This window comes from Meleagris gallopavo, chromosome 15, assembly GCF_905368555.1.
Source record: "Meleagris gallopavo chromosome 15, MGAL_WU_HG_1.1, whole genome shotgun sequence".
NCBI classification, from domain to species: Eukaryota; Metazoa; Chordata; class Aves; order Galliformes; family Phasianidae; genus Meleagris; species Meleagris gallopavo.
Window position 1 is genome coordinate 1,166,176 of NC_139418.1, and position 18,628 is coordinate 1,184,803.

The 18,628-nt window shown below is 52.2% G+C and overlaps 2 protein-coding genes across 2 annotated transcripts; both read left to right on the forward strand.

Annotated features, from left to right (window-relative positions):
* Nucleotides 1-4,050: 4,050 nt before the first annotated feature.
* On the forward strand, nt 4,051-13,191 carry LOC104917301 (protocadherin beta-15-like). Its single transcript, XM_010728485.2, has one exon. The coding sequence runs from the start codon at nt 4,402-4,404 to the stop codon at nt 6,835-6,837; it is 2,436 nt and encodes an 811-aa protein (XP_010726787.2). The 5' UTR covers nt 4,051-4,401; the 3' UTR covers nt 6,838-13,191.
* A 133-nt stretch (nt 13,192-13,324) lies between these two features.
* On the forward strand, nt 13,325-18,627 carry LOC109364822 (protocadherin beta-4-like). The gene has a single exon (XM_019611423.2). The coding sequence runs from the start codon at nt 13,668-13,670 to the stop codon at nt 16,101-16,103; it is 2,436 nt and encodes an 811-aa protein (XP_019466968.2). The 5' UTR covers nt 13,325-13,667; the 3' UTR covers nt 16,104-18,627.
* The last annotated feature ends 1 nt before the right edge of the window (nt 18,628 follows it).

The window sequence follows — 18,628 nt, forward strand, 5'->3', positions numbered from 1 at the left end:
GAGGGTTGTTGCAAGATGTTTTACTTCCAGGGGTTGGCCGGTGAAGGGAAGTGTCCCCATGTGTCTGTCTGGGGACTGATACTCCTTGATGTCTTTATCATTGACACAGATGGTGGGATCTAGTGCACTCTCAGCAAGTTTGACACCAAGCTGAGTGGTGTAATTGATACCATAGAAGGAATCGATGTCATCCAAAGAGACCTTGACAAACTCAAATGTGGGCCCATATAACCCTAATCAGGTTCAACTAAGGCAAATGCAAGGTGTTGCACTTGGGTTGGGACAATCCCAGATACATATACAGACTGAGAGAAAAAATCCTTTAAAGTAGCACTGCCAAGAAGGACTTAAGGGGTCCTGGTAGATGGCATACGTAACTTGAGCCACTAGTGCACACCTACAGCCCAGAAGGCTGATGGTATCCTGGGCTGCATCAACAGAGGAGCTGCCAGCATAGTGAGGGAAATGGCTGTTCCTCTTTGCTCTGCCCTTGTAAGGCTCTATGTGGTACTCTGATCTGGGGCCCAGCACAGCATAGCAAAGATCTGGAGCTTTTGGAGAGAGTCCAGAGGAGATCCACTAGGATGGTCAGAGGGCTGGAGCACCTCTCCCACAAAGACAGGCTGAGGATTTCTTTGGTTAGGAGAAGAGAAGGCTTCCAGTATTTAAAGGGAGGTTATACAGAAAGAGAGATCAACTTTTTACACAGGAAGATAGTGATAGAACAAGAGGGAATGGTTTTAGACTGAAGGAGGGGAGATTTAGATGAGATGTCAGGGGGAACCTTTTCACTGAGTGGGCAGTGAGGTGCTGGCACAGGCTACTGAGAGAGGTTGTGGATATCCCATCCCTAGGGGTGGTCAAGGCCAGGCTGGATGGGGCCCTAGGCAATCTGATCTAATGCTTGATCTGACGGTTGGCAACTCTGCCCATGCTGTGGGATTGGATCTACATGATATTTGTGGTCCCTTCCAACCCAAGCCATACTGTGATAAATCAGAGAATTAAAGGTACTATTTGTGTGGGGTTTTTTTTACCATACAATGGGCTAAGACCTTTACAAAAAAGTTAAGGAGCTGTAGAATATAGGAAGTCAAGGAGCATTCTGTTCCCCTTTTATCAAATGGCATTGAAATATAAATTCATGTGATATTTCATGTTACACATTTTCAAGAGTGAAATACCTAATTAAAAAGTAGTAAAAACTAGTTGGAAATCCCTCAGGTGAGTGTTTTGACTTGTCATAGTCATCATCAAGGAAATATTCATTGCCAGAGGAAATCAATTTGAGCATTTGGAGTGGATTTTATTCAGGGAAAATCAAAGGACCTTGGCAGGAGACTTTGCAGGAGGCAGGAGAAGGTTTGTTTAAATTGTGCTGAGGTTGGAGAGACAAGAGAGATGCTGCCCTGAACCCCTTTGTGAGGGCTTCTGGCCTGAAAGATGGTGAACCAGGGGAGCAATCTCAGTCTATTTCAGAAACCTGCTCTTTTTGGGGTTGGTGGGCTGCAAGAATGTTTCTGTCGACTAACAGAGCTGCAAAAAGGTTAGCTGGGGGTAGCCAGGAGTTGGACTCGATGTTTCTTATGGGTTCCTTCCAACTCAGGCTATTCTATGATTCTATGAAATGGAGATGAGGAAGAGTGTGGAATTGCTCTTAGGGAGAATGGTGGCTGTGTTCCTGCTCCTCTGCTTTCAGAGGGGGGAGCAGACACCCCTGGTACTCTGTATCCAGAGAAGCAGAGAGAAGTTCCTTTGTGGTGAATACTTTCAGCTGAGCCTGCATGCTGCGGTGCAAGAGCAGACAGATTGGGTGGAGCTGTGTGGGCAGACTGAGCCCTGCCAGGTGCATTTCGAGATGCTTCTGGAGAGTTCACTGCCGTCCTTCCAACCTGAGAAAAGCCTCACACATATTAATGATCATGCTCCCGTGTTCTTAAATGAAGAAGTGATTTTAAAAAAATCCAGAAATTGGCAATGTTGGAAGACTCGATTTTTTTTCTGGAAAGTTCTCAGGATCCAGATGGAGGAAAAACAAGTGTTCAGCATTACAGCATCAGCTCGAACCACTGTTTCCACATCTACATCTGCAGGCGGAGTAATGGCAGAAGACACAGTGAGTTGGTGTTGGACAGCGCTCTGGATCAGGAAGAGCAGAAGTGGTTTTCAGCATCATGGCTGTGGATGGTGAGTATCCACCATGCTCTGGCACAGCCTTAATCCACATGGTAGTTCTGGATATAAATGACTACATTCCAGCATTTACCTAGACCTCTACAAAGTCCGAATATTTGAAAATAACTCCTAGGATACCTTAGTGCTGATGATGTCAGCTAAAGGTTTAGACTCAAGAATGGATGAAGAAACAGCCTATTCCATAGTACAAAATTCAGAGGGTAATTGTTTTAATGTTTAAAGTAAATACAGAGATAAGGCAGATTAGACTCCAAATGCCATTGGATTATGAAGAAACGAAGACCTATGAGATACACATCCAGGCCACTGACAAGGAAGGACTGTCCACGCACTGCAAGGTAGAGGTGTGGGTGGAGGATGTGGATGACAATGTCCCTGAGGTGGCAATAACCTTCCACACCAAAACCTTTTCCAAGGCTACTCTGCTGAACAAAGTGGTGGTGTTCTTCAGGATGCAGGACCAGGACTTGGGGCACAATGGCAAGACAAGATGTGAACGGCTGGATGAGCACTTCAGCATTTCACTGCTGGCCGGTGAAGCATATGTGGTGGTGACATTGGAAGCACTGGACCAGGAGGAGGTGTCAGAGTACAACATGACAGTGTGGGCCAGCCACATGGGTTCTCCCACACTCTCAGCATTGAAGACACAGCCGATGTGGCTCTTGGATATTAATGACAACCTTCTCTCAGACTGTTTACACCATTGTTAAGCAATGACAAGCCTGTGGGGAAGATCCTGAACCGTCTAGATGCTACGGACACCAGCATGGTTGAGAACACCCATGTGAGGTGCATACAGGAGACAAAACCACCAGTGGCCACTGATGTGACACACTTCTTGTCGATGGATGCCAAGAGTGGCACTGTATAAACGTTGTGTCCTCTGGACTATGAGGAAGCATGCAACTTTGAGGTGACCATACGTGCTTCTGATAGGGGCTTGCCACTGCTGAGCATCTCGGTGTTGCAGTACTTGATGGTGTGGGACAAGAAGGATGACGTGGCCAATATGTTGCAACCACTGCCTGACAGCAACATAGTGATGGGCAACCTTGTGCTGTGGCAGGTGTGGGTGGGCTACCTGGTGTCCAAGATGGTGAATGGTGGACAAGGATACACTGCAGAATGCATGTTCTATGAACTGTTCTTCCTCCACTCCATCATTGCTGTTTCAGGATCCAATCTCTTCAAGGGTCACCTTTGCCTAAGGCTTCAATGCCCTGCTGCCTATTTTTAACGTGTTGGCAAATTCATTAGTGGATGGATGGCATGGATCCATTAGTCTATGGATGGTATGGACCTCTGAGGCCACACTATGAAGTATCTTTGATAAGTGGTTTGGGGCAGAGCGACTTTAGATTCCTGTGGCCCATCCTGCCAAGCACATCAACCGTATGGAGCCTGCAGCATGTGGGCTACATGGAAGCCTAGAGTGGGAGAAGAGCAGCTCCCGATGTTCTGGCTAGCTGCATGTCCTACTCAGGAAGCATACATGGAAGAGTGGAGGACATGCTTGAGTTCACACTAAGCTATGAGCAGCTCCAGTCCTTGTCTATAGTGTGACAAGATATAATTTCATTAATCCAAATACTCATTTTGCAGAAAGAAATGTCTTTGCAAACTGTCTTATCTAATCCCCTTAAAAAATACGGTATGCCACATATGATAAGGTTTTATTAGAAGTGACACACCAATGGATATTTGGAGATTCTGACGCTGCGATATGTTGCGTGTTTTTTTCTTATTTCTCCGCCGCGTGTGGCGGCCAGAGGCCGCGGGCAGGAGCGCGTCCCGTGCCCGGAGCAGTCCCGGCGCCGGCCGCAGGGTGGTGCTCCTGGCCAAGGCGGCGCCGAGCGGCTGCGGGCGGGGAGAGGCCTTGCCCAGCGCAAGGCAGCGCAGCGCAGGCGGGAGGAGGCGGCGGAGAGCGGCGGCGGAGAGCGGCGGAGAGCTATTGTCCGTGCTGCCGTGAGGTGCGTGTGAGCCGCCGCCGGGCCGGGGCGGCCGCGCTGCTGCCGTGCTTCGCGCTGCGGGCTCCGGGTTCCGTCCGCAGTCGGTGAGAGGCGGCGAGGGAGGCGAGCGGGGAGGGAGGAGAGCGGGGAGAGAAGCAAGCGGGGAGGGAGGCCGCCCGTCCGGCCCGCCGCGCTGCGCTGGGCTCGGAGGAGCGCGCTTCCCGGCCGGCCAGAGGGTGTCCGCCGCCCCGCCATGGCGGCTGCGAGGCAAGTGCTGTGTCTGTGGGCTTTGCTGGGCGTGCCGCGCGTTCGCTGCGAGCCCATCCGCTACTCCGTGGCCGAGGAGGGCGAGAGCGGCTCGCCGGTGGGCGACGTGGCGGAGGACGCGGGGCTGGCCCCGGCGCAGCTGTCGGCTCGCCGGGCGCGCATCGCCTCGCCGGCCAGCCGGCAGCACTTTCGCTTAGAGCGCGGCAGCGGCCGCCTCGTTGTCGCCGAGCGGCTCGATCGGGAGGAGATGTGCGGACGCTCCCGCACCTGCACGCTCGCCTTCGAGCTGCTGCTCGCCGACCCGCTGCAGTTCTTTCCCATTGAGGTGTCCGTGGAGGACATCAATGACCACTCGCCGGTCTTCCAGGACGAACGGGTGACCTTCAAGATCCCTGAAACCAGCGACGTGGGCTTCCGTTTCCCTGTGGCAGCAGCTCAGGACCTGGACATAGGCAGCAATGACATCCAGGCTTACAGCATCGTTCCTGAGAACGAGTACTTCACAGTCTTCTATCAAACTCAAAATGCGAGTGAGATGCATGTCGATCTTGTTTTGGAGAAGCCTCTGGACAGAGAGGAGATGCCAGAGTTGGATTTCACTCTCGTTGCTGCTGATGGTGGCTCTCCACCCACGACTGGAACCACTCGAATTCACATCATAGTTCTGGATGTAAATGACAATGCTCCCATCTTCACACAGAAGGAGTATGTTGGGCATGTTTTGGAAGATGCTGCGGAGGGTTCAGTGGTTCTCAGAGTGTTGGCTAATGATGCTGATGATGGAATAAATGGTGACATTACATATGAATTTACACAATCAGGTGGACACACGTATTCGGATTTTACAGTTGACACTAAGAGTGGTGAAATTCAAGTCATGAAAAGTCTGGATTTTGAGACAACACAGAAATATGAATTCAGATTGAGGGCAGTGGATGGAGGAGGCCTTTCAACCATGTGCAAGGTAGTGGTGGAGGTGATGGATGTAAATGACAATGCACCAGAGATCGTGGTCAGTTCCTTCAGCAGCCCAATCCCTGAGAATGCAGCACCTGGCACTGTGGTCGCACTGTTTGCTGTTAGGGATCAGGACTCCGGTGTGAATGGGGAGATCAGCTGTGCCCTCGAAGAACAGCTGCCCTTCTCCCTCCGGCCAGCCTTTAAGAACTACTACGAGCTGGTGACCGTGAGCGCGTTGGACCGGGAAGAAAGAGCCCAGCACACGATGGTTGTCACGGCAGCAGATGCAGGGTCTCCTCGTCTGAGCAGCAGCCACACGTTCACCGTGAACATCTCCGACGTGAATGACAACGCGCCCGTCTTCAACCAGACGTCGTACACCATGTACGTGCACGAGAACAACGTCCCCGCGCTGCTCGTCGGGGCCGTGAAGGCAACGGACGCGGACGCGGGAGCCAACGGCAAGGTGAGCTATTCCCTGGTGCCGGCCCATCCCCCAGAACGAGAGCCGTGCTCGTGCGTGTCCGTGAACTCCGAGAGCGGAGCCGTGTTCGTGCTGCGGCCGCTGGACTACGAGCAGCTGAGGCAGCTGGAGGTGGTGGTGAGCGCTGCGGACGCGGGCTCGCCTCCCCTCAGCAGCACCGTGGGCGTCCGCCTGCTGGTGGTGGACGAGAACGACAACGCGCCGCTGGTGCTGCACCCCAGCGCGCAGGACGGCAGCCCTCCTTGGAGCGAGCCGGTGCCCGCGTGGGCCGAAGCGGGGGACCTGGTGAGCAAAGTGGTGGCCGTGGACGCCGACTCGGGTCAGAACTCGTGGCTTTCGTACCGGCTGCTGAGGGCCACGGAGCCGGGGGTGTTTGCCGTGGGTGCCCAAAGCGGGGAGGTGCGGCTGAGGAGGCCGCCGACGGAGAGGGACGCCGCGAAGCAGAAGCTCGTCGTGCTGGTGCGGGACAACGGGCGGCCGCCGCTGTCGGCCACCGCAGCGCTCAGCGTGCTCCTCCTGCACGGCTCCTGGGACGCTCAGCTGCCGCAGCAGAGCCCCGCCGCACACGAGGAGGACGGCGCCCTCACGGCCTCTTTAATCGCCGCCTTGGTCTTGGTGTCGCTCCTCTTCTTGGTGTCGGCGGCGGCCTTTGCGGCTTGCAAGGCGTGCAAGAGCAAGGAGCCGAGTAGCGGGCACGTGCTTTACGGCCCCAGCGGCGTGCAGAGCTATGTGGCTGATGGCGCCGCTGCCGGGACCCTGCCCCACGCCTATTGCTACGAGCTCAGCCTCACCACGGGCTCGGGCAACAGCGAGTTCAAGTTCCTCAAGCCCGTCCTGCCCAGCCTGCCAGCGCAGCACTGCAGCACGGCGGTGGCTGGCGACGACGCTGAGCATTTCCCTGCCGTCCCTGTCGCCGCGGGGGATGCTGATGTCGAGAGCCCCGGGATGCAGTCTGTGGGACACTTTAACGGCTTTTAATTAGCACTGGCTCTGCGCTTCAGGCAGCATCATGGCTTGTTTATAGCAGCTCATGTAATCTGATAGTTAACTCCACGTCTGCTTGTTTAGATCTGCTTTTGTAGTTTACATCCCGTTTCACAAGAACGTAGCTGTAATCGGAAGCTGTGGATATTAGTAGGGAAACTGAGAGTGTGCTTTCAGAATCTCACGTAGATTTCAGTCCCTCAGCCTTCTAGCTCTTGCCACAACAGAAATTCCCTGTCTTTCAAGACGTCCACACACCTGTGCTTATGCTGCCAGCCCGTGTGTCAGCTGGATGAGGACAGACCGTGCAGGATGTGAGGCTGGATTTTGTGCCACCTGTTAAGCGAGCAGAGTTCATCAGTTGCCATGGTTGGCTTCCTTTAGCAGATGAGGGCTTCCATCCAAGCCTTTCCAGGCACGCCACTGAGTGAGGAGAGTGGGACCTGCCAATGCTCCAGCCTGGAAATACGTTTGTCCTGCTATCTTTAATCCTCCAGCCACGTCCACTCGATGCACAGGGAGTTGCAGCTTTGCTTTGTGCACATGGGCTGCATTCTCTGACGTTAATGGACATCATGAAGAGGGTAAGAAAGTTTTTTGTTTGAATTCCCTGTGATGCAACTTCCCTATGTCTCTTATTTTGGTTCATGTTGAATGCCATCGGTGTGTACTGCTATCCTTTGCAGTGAAAGATTCTTTTTGTGTTGAAATGCTTTTGTATGAATGTTTCAGTCATTCTAACTTGAGATGGAGCAAGAGCAGATAGACCTGGGGCAGAACTGGCGTGGCTGAAGGTCCTCTGGAAGTCTACTGGGCATCATCTGAGTGTCTAAGAGAGGTTGTGAGGGTTTGGTTGTTTGTATTTGTCTAGAATGCCTCGTGTTCCCTCTACTGGCTTAAGATTTCCAAGAGGTGCAGGCATTGCATTCTCGTGTTCCAAGAGGTGCAGGCATTGCATTCTTGCTTTGCAGAGTTGTGCTTCTCCCTGTGTATGCTGTGTGCTTTGCCTCCTGGTCACGATGTCTCTCCATGCAGCTGTGCTCTTATGCAGCCACTCTGATCCATTCTCCTGCAGTTCAGCTGTTCAACTGGGTCATTGCTGAGTGCAGCAGGCAGCAATACAGCTGCAGTGGTGGTGTTGGGACACACGGTAACACATGGGTGTGCAACCTTCAGGCTTCCCTGGGCTGCAGTGTGTAAATCAGAAATGTGCAGGCTGCATATAGGTACATTGCTCTGAAAGTAATGCCTCCTGTTTATTTCCTTGGAAACTTCAACTGATACAAATAGCAGAATAACACTGTTGGATGGTGCAGATTCGCAGCTACAAAACACTGCTTTACAACATGGTCACCAATATAGCCCAGTGTATCCACGTGTGGTGAACTAAAGCCTGAATGTTGCGCTCATAATAATCTGCAGAGTGGAAGTGACCCTCTGTTGCTACTGCTAGAACACATCATCCACCACCTTCAGGTGCTCAACTAAATTGTCTAGTCTCCATAAGAATTCAGCAAGTGTTGCTCAGTGTCCGTGGTTGGAATTTTTTCTGCATGGAGTTCTTCCCTGAGAAATGTTGCTTCTCCCATTCTTCTATGTCAGATGGCATTTTGTCAGACTGCCCCTCTGCTGCCATCTGCCAAACAGTATCAGAAGGTAATGGGATACCGGTGGAAAGGTTCAACCTCTGCTGTCATTCCACCAAAGTCTGCCTTGGATATCATGGTCCACCACAATAAATTGTGAGGCATAACTTTCAGAGCAACCCTCATGGAATATACAATCTTGTTATTATGTAAGTTAAAAAATATTTACATTTATGATATTGTTCTTAAATCTTTTTAAGAATGTCAAACAAAACGAGGAAACAAGTGTGATGTTTTCGTGATAAAACCAATGCATCAGACTGGTATGGTGGGAGTGGATGCAATTCTTACTGATGTCTCAATGTCTTCATTAGAGATTTTTGATGAAATGTTACTCTTCCAGTGTTTCATCTTTGAAAAATGATATTCAGAATTGTACATACAACCAAGAAGCAAAGACATGAGCAAATGTTGAGTGTGAAGTGAGAGAAATTTCTCTGTCTTAAGATAGGGATCGTAAAAGTCTTCCCCAGGCAGGGCTCTAGGCTGCATGGCCCAAGGTGCAGAAAGCAAAGGTAAGAACTGGGAGAAGGAAGATCTGCCTGCTGTCAGTGAAGATCAGATGGGTGATCATCTAAAGAACCTGCAGGTGGGCAAGTGAATGGGACCCGATGAGATCCATCCATGGGTTCTGAGGCAGATGAAGTTGCCAACTCTCTATCCATCATATTTGAAAGGCCATGGCAGACTGGTGACGTTCTCACTGATTGGAAAATTGGAAACATAGCCCCATTTTCAAAAAGGGACAATCAGAATATGCAGGGATCTGAAGGCCACTCAGTCTCACCTCTGTGCCTGCCGAGGTCATGGAGCAGGTCATCCTGAAGGCCCTTCTGAGGCACCTGGAAAACAGTTGAGATGATTGCTGTTAACCAACATGGCTTCACCCATGGCAAGTCATGCCTGAAAAACCTGGTGACCTTCTGTGATGAAGTTACCGAATCAGTGGATAAATGAAGAGCAACTGACATCATCTACGTGGACTTGTGAAAGGTTTGATAAGGTTCTGCATGACATCTGGTCACCACATTGGAGAGAAACTGATTTGATGGACAGAGCTGTTTGTGCTGAAGGAATTGGCTGGATGGTCACGCTCAGAGAGTTGTAGTTAATTCTGTGATGTCCGGATCCAGACCGTAACACATGGGTGTGCAACCTCCTGGCGTACCTGGGCTGCACTGTGTAAACAGGAAATGTGTATACTGCATATCAATACATTGCTCTGAAAGTAATGCCTCCCATTTATTTCCGTTGAAACTTCAACTGATACAGTGTGCACATCAGCACTCTTTGTTGGAGCAGATTCACAGCTATAAAATGCTGTAATGCAACATAGTCACCGATATAGCTATGCTTATTCACCACTTGTGGACTTGAGTCTGAATGTTGTGCTGATAATAAAGCCAAAAAGGAAGCCCAAACATCAGGCTGGTTCCTGGGCAGTGGATGCAATTTTTACTGATGTCTCCATGTCTTCCTCACAAATTTTGGATTAAATGTTACTCTGCCGGAACTTATTCCTTGAAAACAATTATTGATAAGTGTACATACTGCCCAGAAGCAACGATATGAGCAAAGGTTGACAGTGAAGTGAGATATTTCTCTGTGGTCAGATAGAGATTGTGAAAGTCTTCCCCAGCAAAGGCTCTAGCTGCGTGGCCCAAGCTGCAGAAAGCAAAGGTAAGAACTGGGAGAAGGAAGATCTGCCTACTGTCAGTGAAGATCAGATTGGTGATCATGTAAAGAACGTGCAGGTGTGTGGGACCCAATGAGATCCATCCATGGGTTCTGAGGCAGACGAAGTTGCCAAGCCTCTATCCATCATATTTGAAAGGTCATGGCAGTCTGGTGAAGTTCTCACTGATTGGAAAATTGGAAATATAAGCCTCTTTTGAAGAAGGGGCAATCGGAAGGTGCAGGGATTTGAAGGCCACTCAGTCTCATCTCTGTGCCTGACAAAATCATGGAGCAGATCATCCTGAAGGCCCTACTGAGGCACCTGGAAACAGGGCATGTGATTGGTGTTAACCAACATGGCTTCACCCATGGCAAGTCATGCCTGACATCCTTGGTGACTTTTATGATGAAGTTACCGAATCAGTGGATAAATGAAGAGCAACTGACATCATCTATGTGGACTTGTGATAAGGTTCTGCATGACATCTGGTCAGCACGTTGGAGAGAAATTGATTTGATGGACAGAGCAGTCGGTGCTGAAGGAATTGGCTGGATGGTCACGCTCAGAGAGTTGTATACAATATTGCAGTGTCCAGGTGGAGACGGTTGATGTGTGTCTGTCCTCAGGAATCACTACTGGGAGTGGTGTTATTTAACATCTTTGGAGGTGACATGGCCAGTGGAATTGAGTGCACGCTCAGCAGTATTGCAGATGACACAGGGCTGAGTGATGGAGTTGACATGCTAGAGGGAAGGGATGCCATCCAGAGGAACCTGGTCAGGCTGAAGAGGTGGTCCCATGCCAACCTCATGAAGATCAACCAAGACAAGTGTGAGGACCTACATCTGCTTCAAGCCAATCCCTAGAACAGATACAAGTTGGGCAGAGTGTCTTGAGAGCAAGGCTGTGGAGAAAAATGTGGGGCTGTCAGTTGGTGAAAGACCTACATGGTCAGCTCATAGAATCATAGAATCACAAGGTTGGAAAGGACCTGCAAGATCATTCGGTCCAACTGTCCTCCTATCACCATTGCTGCCACAAACTACTAAACCAGATCTCGTAGCTCCTCATCCAGATGCCTCTTGAACACTGCCAGGGACAGCGACTCCACCACCTCCCTGGGCCGCCACTCCAGTGCCTGGCCACTCTCTGAGAGAAAATGTTCCTCCTTATGTCTAACCCAAGCCTCCTCTGGTACAACTTGTGGCCATTTCCTCGGGTTCTGTTTGTTGCCTGGGAGAAGAGGCCAAAACCCTCCTCATCACAGCCTCCCTTCAGGAAGTTGTAGAGTGCAATGAGGTCTCCCCTGAGCCTCCTTTTCTCCAGACTAAACAATCCCGGCTCCCTCAGCCGCTCCTCGTTAGACTTATGCTCCAGACAACTCACCAGTATTGTTGCTCTTCTCTGGACATGTTCCAGGGCCTGAATGTCTTTCTTGTAGTGAGGGGCCCAAAACAGAATACAGTACTCAAGATGCGGCCTCCCCACTGCTGAATACAGGGGATGATTACCTCCCTGCTCCTGCTGGCCACACTATTTCTAATGCAGGCCAGGATGCTGTTGGCCCTCTTGGCCATCTGGGCACGCTGCTGGCTCATGTTCAGCCAAGCATCAACCAACACCCCCAGGTCCCTTTTCTCTTCACAGTCATCCAGCCATTCAGCACCAAGCCTATAGTGCTGCATGCGGTAATTGTGGCCAAAGTGCAGGACCTAGCACTTGGCCTTGTTGAACCTCATCCCATTCATCATCAGCTTTTCTAGATCCATCTGAATGATCTGCCACATCTCAAGCAAATCTACACTACGTCCCAACTTGGTGTCTTCTGCAAACTTACTGAGGGTGCACTCAATGCCCTCATCTAGGTCATCAATAAGGATATTAAACAAGATGGGCCCCTGTACGAATCCCTGGGGGACGCCACCTTTAATGGGTCACCAGCTGGTCTTTGCTCCATTAACTAGTACTTGATGGGCAGTGATCAACCGTCTAGCCAGTTCCTTACCTACGGCACGGCAGCCAGTTTCCCCAGAAGAATGCTGTGAGAGAACATGCATAGGCTTTGCTGAAGTCTGGATAGACTACACGAACAACCTTACTCTTGTCTACCAATCTGGTCACCCAGTCGTAGAAGGAGATGAGGTTGCTCAGGCATGACCTGCCTTTCGTGTACCTGTGCTGGCTGGGCCTGATCCCCCAGATGCCACTCACGTGCTGTGTGATCTCACGCAAGATGATTTGCTCCATAACTTTCCCTGGTACCGAGGTCAGGCTGACAGGCCTGTAGTTCCTCAGATCCTCGTATAGGCCCTTCTTGTAGACGGGAGTCACATCAGCAAGCCTCCATCTTCTGGGGCCTCTCCGGATAACCAGGAGTGATGGTAGATGGCAGAGAGCAGCTTGGCAGTCACTTCCACCAGCTCCCTCAGCACTTTAGGATGGAGCTCATCTGGCCCCATGGTCTTGTGACAGTCCAGATGGAGAAGGAGCTCTTTCACTGTCTCTGCCTGAATCACTGGGGATGTATTCTGCGTAGCATGCAAGACTTCCAGATCAGGCTGTAAAGTGCCCAGAGGATAACTGATCTGCCTATTAAAGGCAGGTGTAAAGAAGGCGTTGAGGACCTCAGCATTCTCCGTCTGCTCAGATAAAGAAAATATGTTCAGTGTGTTTGGATGGATTGTAAGACAAATCCAGGAAATATCTTGGAGCACATCTGTGCAAGTGGAACAGTGACAAAAGTGCTAAAGTGCCCTCATTTTGGTGCAATGTCTCTTATTCTGACTTGCAGAGGTTTCTCAATGAGCGTGAAGAGCAGCAGTTAGAATATGGTCTTCAGAGTTTGTCTTCGACTGCATGAATTTTCATTTGATTCATTATCATTTTTCTGACGGGATTGTGATTGAGCATTGTCTTACGTGTTCCCCCCGAAATATATGTTATGCAAACAGAACAACTGATTGCCGCGCCGCGTGTGGAAATGTTTAATAAAAAGTGCAGTGCCGTTGAATATTTGGAAACAGACGCTGCGTTGTGCTGCGTGATTTCTTTGCGTGTTTTCTTCTTTCGTCCACCGCTGCGTGTGGCGGCGAGAGGCCGCGGGCAGGAGCGCGTCCCGTGCCCGGAGCAGTCCCGGCGCGGGCCGCAGGGTGGTGCTCCTGGCCAAGGCGGCGCCGAGCGGCTGCGGGCGGGGAGAGGCCGAGCCCAGCCCAGCGCAGCGCAGCGCAGCGCAGGCGGGAGGAGGCGGCGGAGAGCGGCGGCGGAGAGCGGCGGCGAGCTGTTGTCCGTGCTGCCGTGAGGTGCGTGTGAGACGCCGCCGGGCCGGGGCGGCCGTGCTACTGCCGGGCTTCGCGCTGCGGGCTCCGGGCTCCGTCCGCAGTCGGTGAGGGAGGCGAGCGGGGAGGGAGGCCACCCGTCCGTCCCGGCGCGCTGCTGCCGGGCGCCGCTTCCCGCGGAGGAGCGCGCTTCCCGGCCGGCCGGAGGGTGTCCGCCGCCCCGCCATGGCGGCTGCGAGGCAAGTGCTGTGTCTGTGGGCTTTGCTGGGCGTGCCGCGCGTTCGCTGCGAGCCCATCCGCTACTCCGTGGCCGAGGAGGGCGAGAGCGGCTCGCCGGTGGGCGACGTGGCGGAGGACGCGGGGCTGGCCCCGGCGCAGCTGTCGGCTCGCCGGGCGCGCATCGCCTCGCCGGCCGGCCGGCAGCACTTTCGCTTAGAGCGCGGCAACGGCCGCCTCGTTGTCGCCGAGCGGCTCGATCGGGAGGAGATGTGCGGACGCTCCCGCACCTGCACGCTCGCCTTCGAGCTGCTGCTCGCCGACCCGCTGCAGTTCTTTCCCATTGAAGTGTCCGTGGAGGACATCAATGACCACTCGCCGGTCTTCCCGGAAGAACAAGTGACCTTCAAGATCGCGGAACTGACGGAAGCTGGCTCCCGTTTCCCTGTGGAGGCTGCTCAGGACCTGGACATAGGCAGCAATGACATCCAGGCTTACAGCATCGTTCCTGAGAACGAATTCTTCAGTGTCTCCTATCAGAGAAAGAATGAGCATGACATGCAGATCCAACTGGTTTTGCAACAGCCTCTGGACAGAGAGGAGCATCCAGAGTTGGATTTCACTCTCGTTGCCACAGATGGGGGCACTCCACCAAGGAGTGGTTCGACTCAAATCCACATCATAGTTCTGGATGTAAACGACAATGCTCCCATCTTCACACAAGATTTATATACTGAACACATTGTGGAAAGTGCCCCAGAGGGCTCCTTAGTTCTCCGGGTGTTGGCCACGGATGCAGATGAGGGACTGAACGGTGATATTTCCTATCAATTCAGCCAAGTCTTGAGCCAGAGCCAGCCAGCATTTACAATCAACACCAAGAACGGAGAAATCCGTGTAAAAGAACCTCTAGATTTTGAGTCAACAAAGATATATGACCTCAGTGTGCGCGCAACAGACGGTGGAGGTCTGTCAGCACTTTCTAAAGTGTTGGTAGAGGTGGTGGATGTGAATGACAATGCACCAGAGATCGTGGTCAGTTCCTTCAACAGCCCAATCCCTGAGAATGCAGCACCTGGCACTGTGGTCGCACTCTTTGATGTCAGGGATCAGGATTCCGGTGTGAATGGGGAGATCAGCTGTGCCCTCGAAGAACAGCTGCCCTTCTCCCTCCGGCCAGCCTTTAAGAACTACTACGAGCTGGTGACCATGAGCGCGTTGGACCGGGAGAAAACAGCACGTTACAGTGTAATCGTCACGGCAGCAGATGCAGGGTCTCCGCGTCTGAGCAGCAGCCACACGTTCACCGTGGACATCTCCGACGTGAATGACAACGCGCCCGTCTTCAACCAGACGTCGTACACCATGTACGTGCACGAGAACAACGTCCCCGCGCTGCTCGTCGGGGCCGTGAAGGCAACGGACGCGGACGCGGGAGCCAACGGCAAGGTGAGCTATTCCCTGGTGCCGGCCCATCCCCCAGAACGAGAGCCGTGCTCGTGCGTGTCCGTGAACTCCGAGAGCGGAGCCGTGTTCGTGCTGCGGCCGCTGGACTACGAGCAGCTGAGGCAGCTGGAGGTGGTGGTGAGCGCTGCGGACGCGGGCTCGCCTCCCCTCAGCAGCACCGTGGGCGTCCGCCTGCTGGTGGTGGACGAGAACGACAACGCGCCGCTGGTGCTGCACCCCAGCGCGCAGGACGGCAGCCCTCCTTGGAGCGAGCCGGTGCCCGCGTGGGCCGAAGCGGGGGACCTGGTGAGCAAAGTGGTGGCCGTGGACGCCGACTCGGGTCAGAACTCGTGGCTTTCGTACCGGCTGCTGAGGGCCACGGAGCCGGGGCTGTTTGCCGTGGGTGCCCAAAGCGGGGAGGTGCGGCTGAGGAGGCCGCCGACGGAGAGGGACGCCGCGAAGCAGAAGCTCGTCGTGCTGGTGCGGGACAACGGGCGGCCGCCGCTGTCGGCCACCGCAGCGCTCAGCGTGCTCCTCCTGCACGGCTCCTGGGACGCTCAGCTGCCGCAGCAGAGCCCCGCCGCACACGAGGAGGACGGCGCCCTCACGGCCTCTTTAATCGCCGCCTTGGTCTTGGTGTCGCTCCTCTTCTTGGTGTCGGCGGCGGCCTTTGCGGCTTGCAAGGCGTGCAAGAGCAAGGAGCCGAGTAGCGGGCACGTGCTTTACGGCCCCAGCGGCGTGCAGAGCTATGTGGCTGATGGCGCCGCTGCCGGGACCCTGCCCCACGCCTATTGCTACGAGCTCAGCCTCACCACGGGCTCGGGCAACAGCGAGTTCAAGTTCCTCAAGCCCGTCCTGCCCAGCCTGCCAGCGCAGCACTGCAGCACGGCGGTGGCTGGCGACGACGCTGAGCATTTCCCTGCCGTCCCTGTCGCCGCGGGGGATGCTGATGTCGAGAGCCCCGGGATGCAGTCTGTGGGACACTTTAACGGCTTTTAATTAGCACTGGCTCTGCGCTTCAGGCAGCATCATGGCTTGTTTATAGCAGCTCATGTAATCTGATAGTTAACTCCACGTCTGCTTGTTTAGATCTGCTTTTGTAGTTTACATCCCGTTTCACAAGAACGTAGCTGTAATCGGAAGCTGTGGATATTAGTAGGGAAACTGAGAGTGTGCTTTCAGAATCTCACGTAGATTTCAGTCCCTCAGCCTTCTAGCTCTTGCCACAACAGAAATTCCCTGTCTTTCAAGACGTCCACACACCTGTGCTTATGCTGCCAGCCCGTGTGTCAGCTGGATGAGGACAGACCGTGCAGGATGTGAGGCTGGATTTTGTGCCACCTGTTAAGCGAGCAGAGTTCATCAGTTGCCATGGTTGGCTTCCTTTAGCAGATGAGGGCTTCCATCCAAGCCTTTCCAGGCACGCCACTGAGTGAGGAGAGTGGGACCTGCCAATGCTCCAGCCTGGAAATACGTTTGTCCTGCTATCTTTAATCTTCCAGCCACGTCCACTTGATGCACAGGGAGTTGCAGCTTTGCTTTGTGCACATGGGCTGCATTCTCTGACGTTAATGGACATCATGAAGAGGGTAAGAAAGTTTTTTGTTTGAATTCCCTGTGATGCAACTTCCCTATGTCTCTTATTTTGGTTCATGTTGAATGCCATCGGTGTGTACTGCTATCCTTTGCAGTGAAAGATTCTTTTTGTGTTGAAATGCTTTTGTATGAATGTTTCAGTCATTCTAACTTGAGATGGAACAAGAGCAGATAGACCTGGGGCAGAACTGGCGTGGCTGATGATCCAGTGGAAGCCTCCTGGGCAGCATCTGAGTGTCTAAGAGAGGTTGTGAGGGCTTGGTTGTTTGTATTTGTCTAGAATGCCTCGTGTTCCCTCTACTGGCTTAAGCAGCAACAACACGATGCATGTTTTACACGTGTCATGTAAAGAGAGGATTATGATGTGCTATGTCTGTTTCTGGAATGCCTGTGTAGTGGGGTTCTTTCCACGGTGCCCAGCTCATTTCTTGTCCCATGTGCTGGGTGCTCATTTGGGCCATGCTTATCCGTGCGGGGGATGCAGAAGTGCAGAGCTGCGGGGCTCAGTGTGTGGGGCAGTTGTCTGGGTGTTGCCTTCCTTAGCACTGAGTCTGCACAGCCGGTGTGTTTGTGTCTGGAGAAAGGAAGGGCTCTGTGCAATGGCATTGAGCTCCAGAGGGAAGCTGCATTTGCAATTGGCATCAGCCATTCCCAGAATGCTGAGTGAGAAGGGAGGTTTCCCTGCACGTTCTCTGCAGGAAAGTGACAAAGAGAAATGTGCAGCATGTTTGGAGAGTGTTGCAGTGGTTTGCTGTGCGTGGAGCTGTGTGTTCCAAGAGGTGCAGGCATTGCATTCTTGCTTTGCAGAGTTGTGCTTCTCCCTGTGTATGCTGTGTGCTTTGCCTCCTGGTCACGATGTCTCTCCATGCAGCTGTGCTCTTATCCAGCCGCTCTGATGCATTCTCCTGCAGCTCAGCTGTTCAACTGGGTCATTGCTGAGTGCAGCAGGCAGCAATACAGCTGCAGTGGTGGTGTTGGGACACACGGTAACACATGGGTGTGCAACCTTCTGGCTTCCCTGGGCTGCAGTGTGTAAATCAGAAATGTGCAGGCTGCATATAGGTACATTGCTCTGAAAGTAATGCCTCCTGTTTATTTCCTTGGAAACTTCAACTGATACAAATAGCAGAATAACACTGTTGGATGGTGCAGATTCGCAGCTACAAAACACTGCTTTACAACATGGTCACCAATATAGCCCAGTGTATCCACGTGTGGTGAACTAAAGCCTGAATGTTGCGCTCATAATAATCTGCAGCAGTGGAAGTGACCCTCTGTTGCTACTGCTAGAACACATCATCCACCACCTTCAGGTGCTCAACTAAATTGTCTAGTCTCCATAAGAATTCAGCAAGTGTTGCTCAGTGTCCGTGGTTGGAATTTTTTCTGCATGGAGTTCTTCCCTGAGAAATGTTGCTTCTCCCATTCTTCTATGTCAGATGGCATTTTGTCAGACTGCCCCTCTGCTGCCATCTGCCAAACAGTATCAGAAGGTAATGGGATACCGGTGGAAAGGTTCAACCTCTGCTGTCATTCCACCAAAGTCTGCCTTGGATATCATGGTCCACCACAATAAATTGTGAGGCATAACTTTCAGAGCAACCCTCATGGAATATACAATCTTGTTATTATGTAAGTTAAAAAATATTTACATTTATGATATTGTTCTTAAATCTTTTTAAGAATGTCAAACAAAACGAGGAAACAAGTGTGATGTTTTCGTGATAAAACCAATGCATCAGACTGGTATGGTGGGAGTGGATGCAATTCTTACTGATGTCTCAATGTCTTCATTAGAGATTTTTGATGAAATGTTACTCTTCCAGTGTTTCATCTTTGAAAAATGATATTCAGAATTGTACATACAACCAAGAAGCAAAGACATGAGCAAATGTTGAGTGTGAAGTGAGAGAAATTTCTCTGTCTTA

Excerpts from the sequence above, each read along its gene's own strand:
- LOC104917301 (XM_010728485.2), top strand. The coding sequence starts at position 4,402 with ATGGCGGCTGCGAGGCAAGTGCTGTGTCTGTGGGCTTTGCTGGGCGTG.
- LOC109364822 (XM_019611423.2), top strand. The coding sequence starts at position 13,668 with ATGGCGGCTGCGAGGCAAGTGCTGTGTCTGTGGGCTTTGCTGGGCGTG.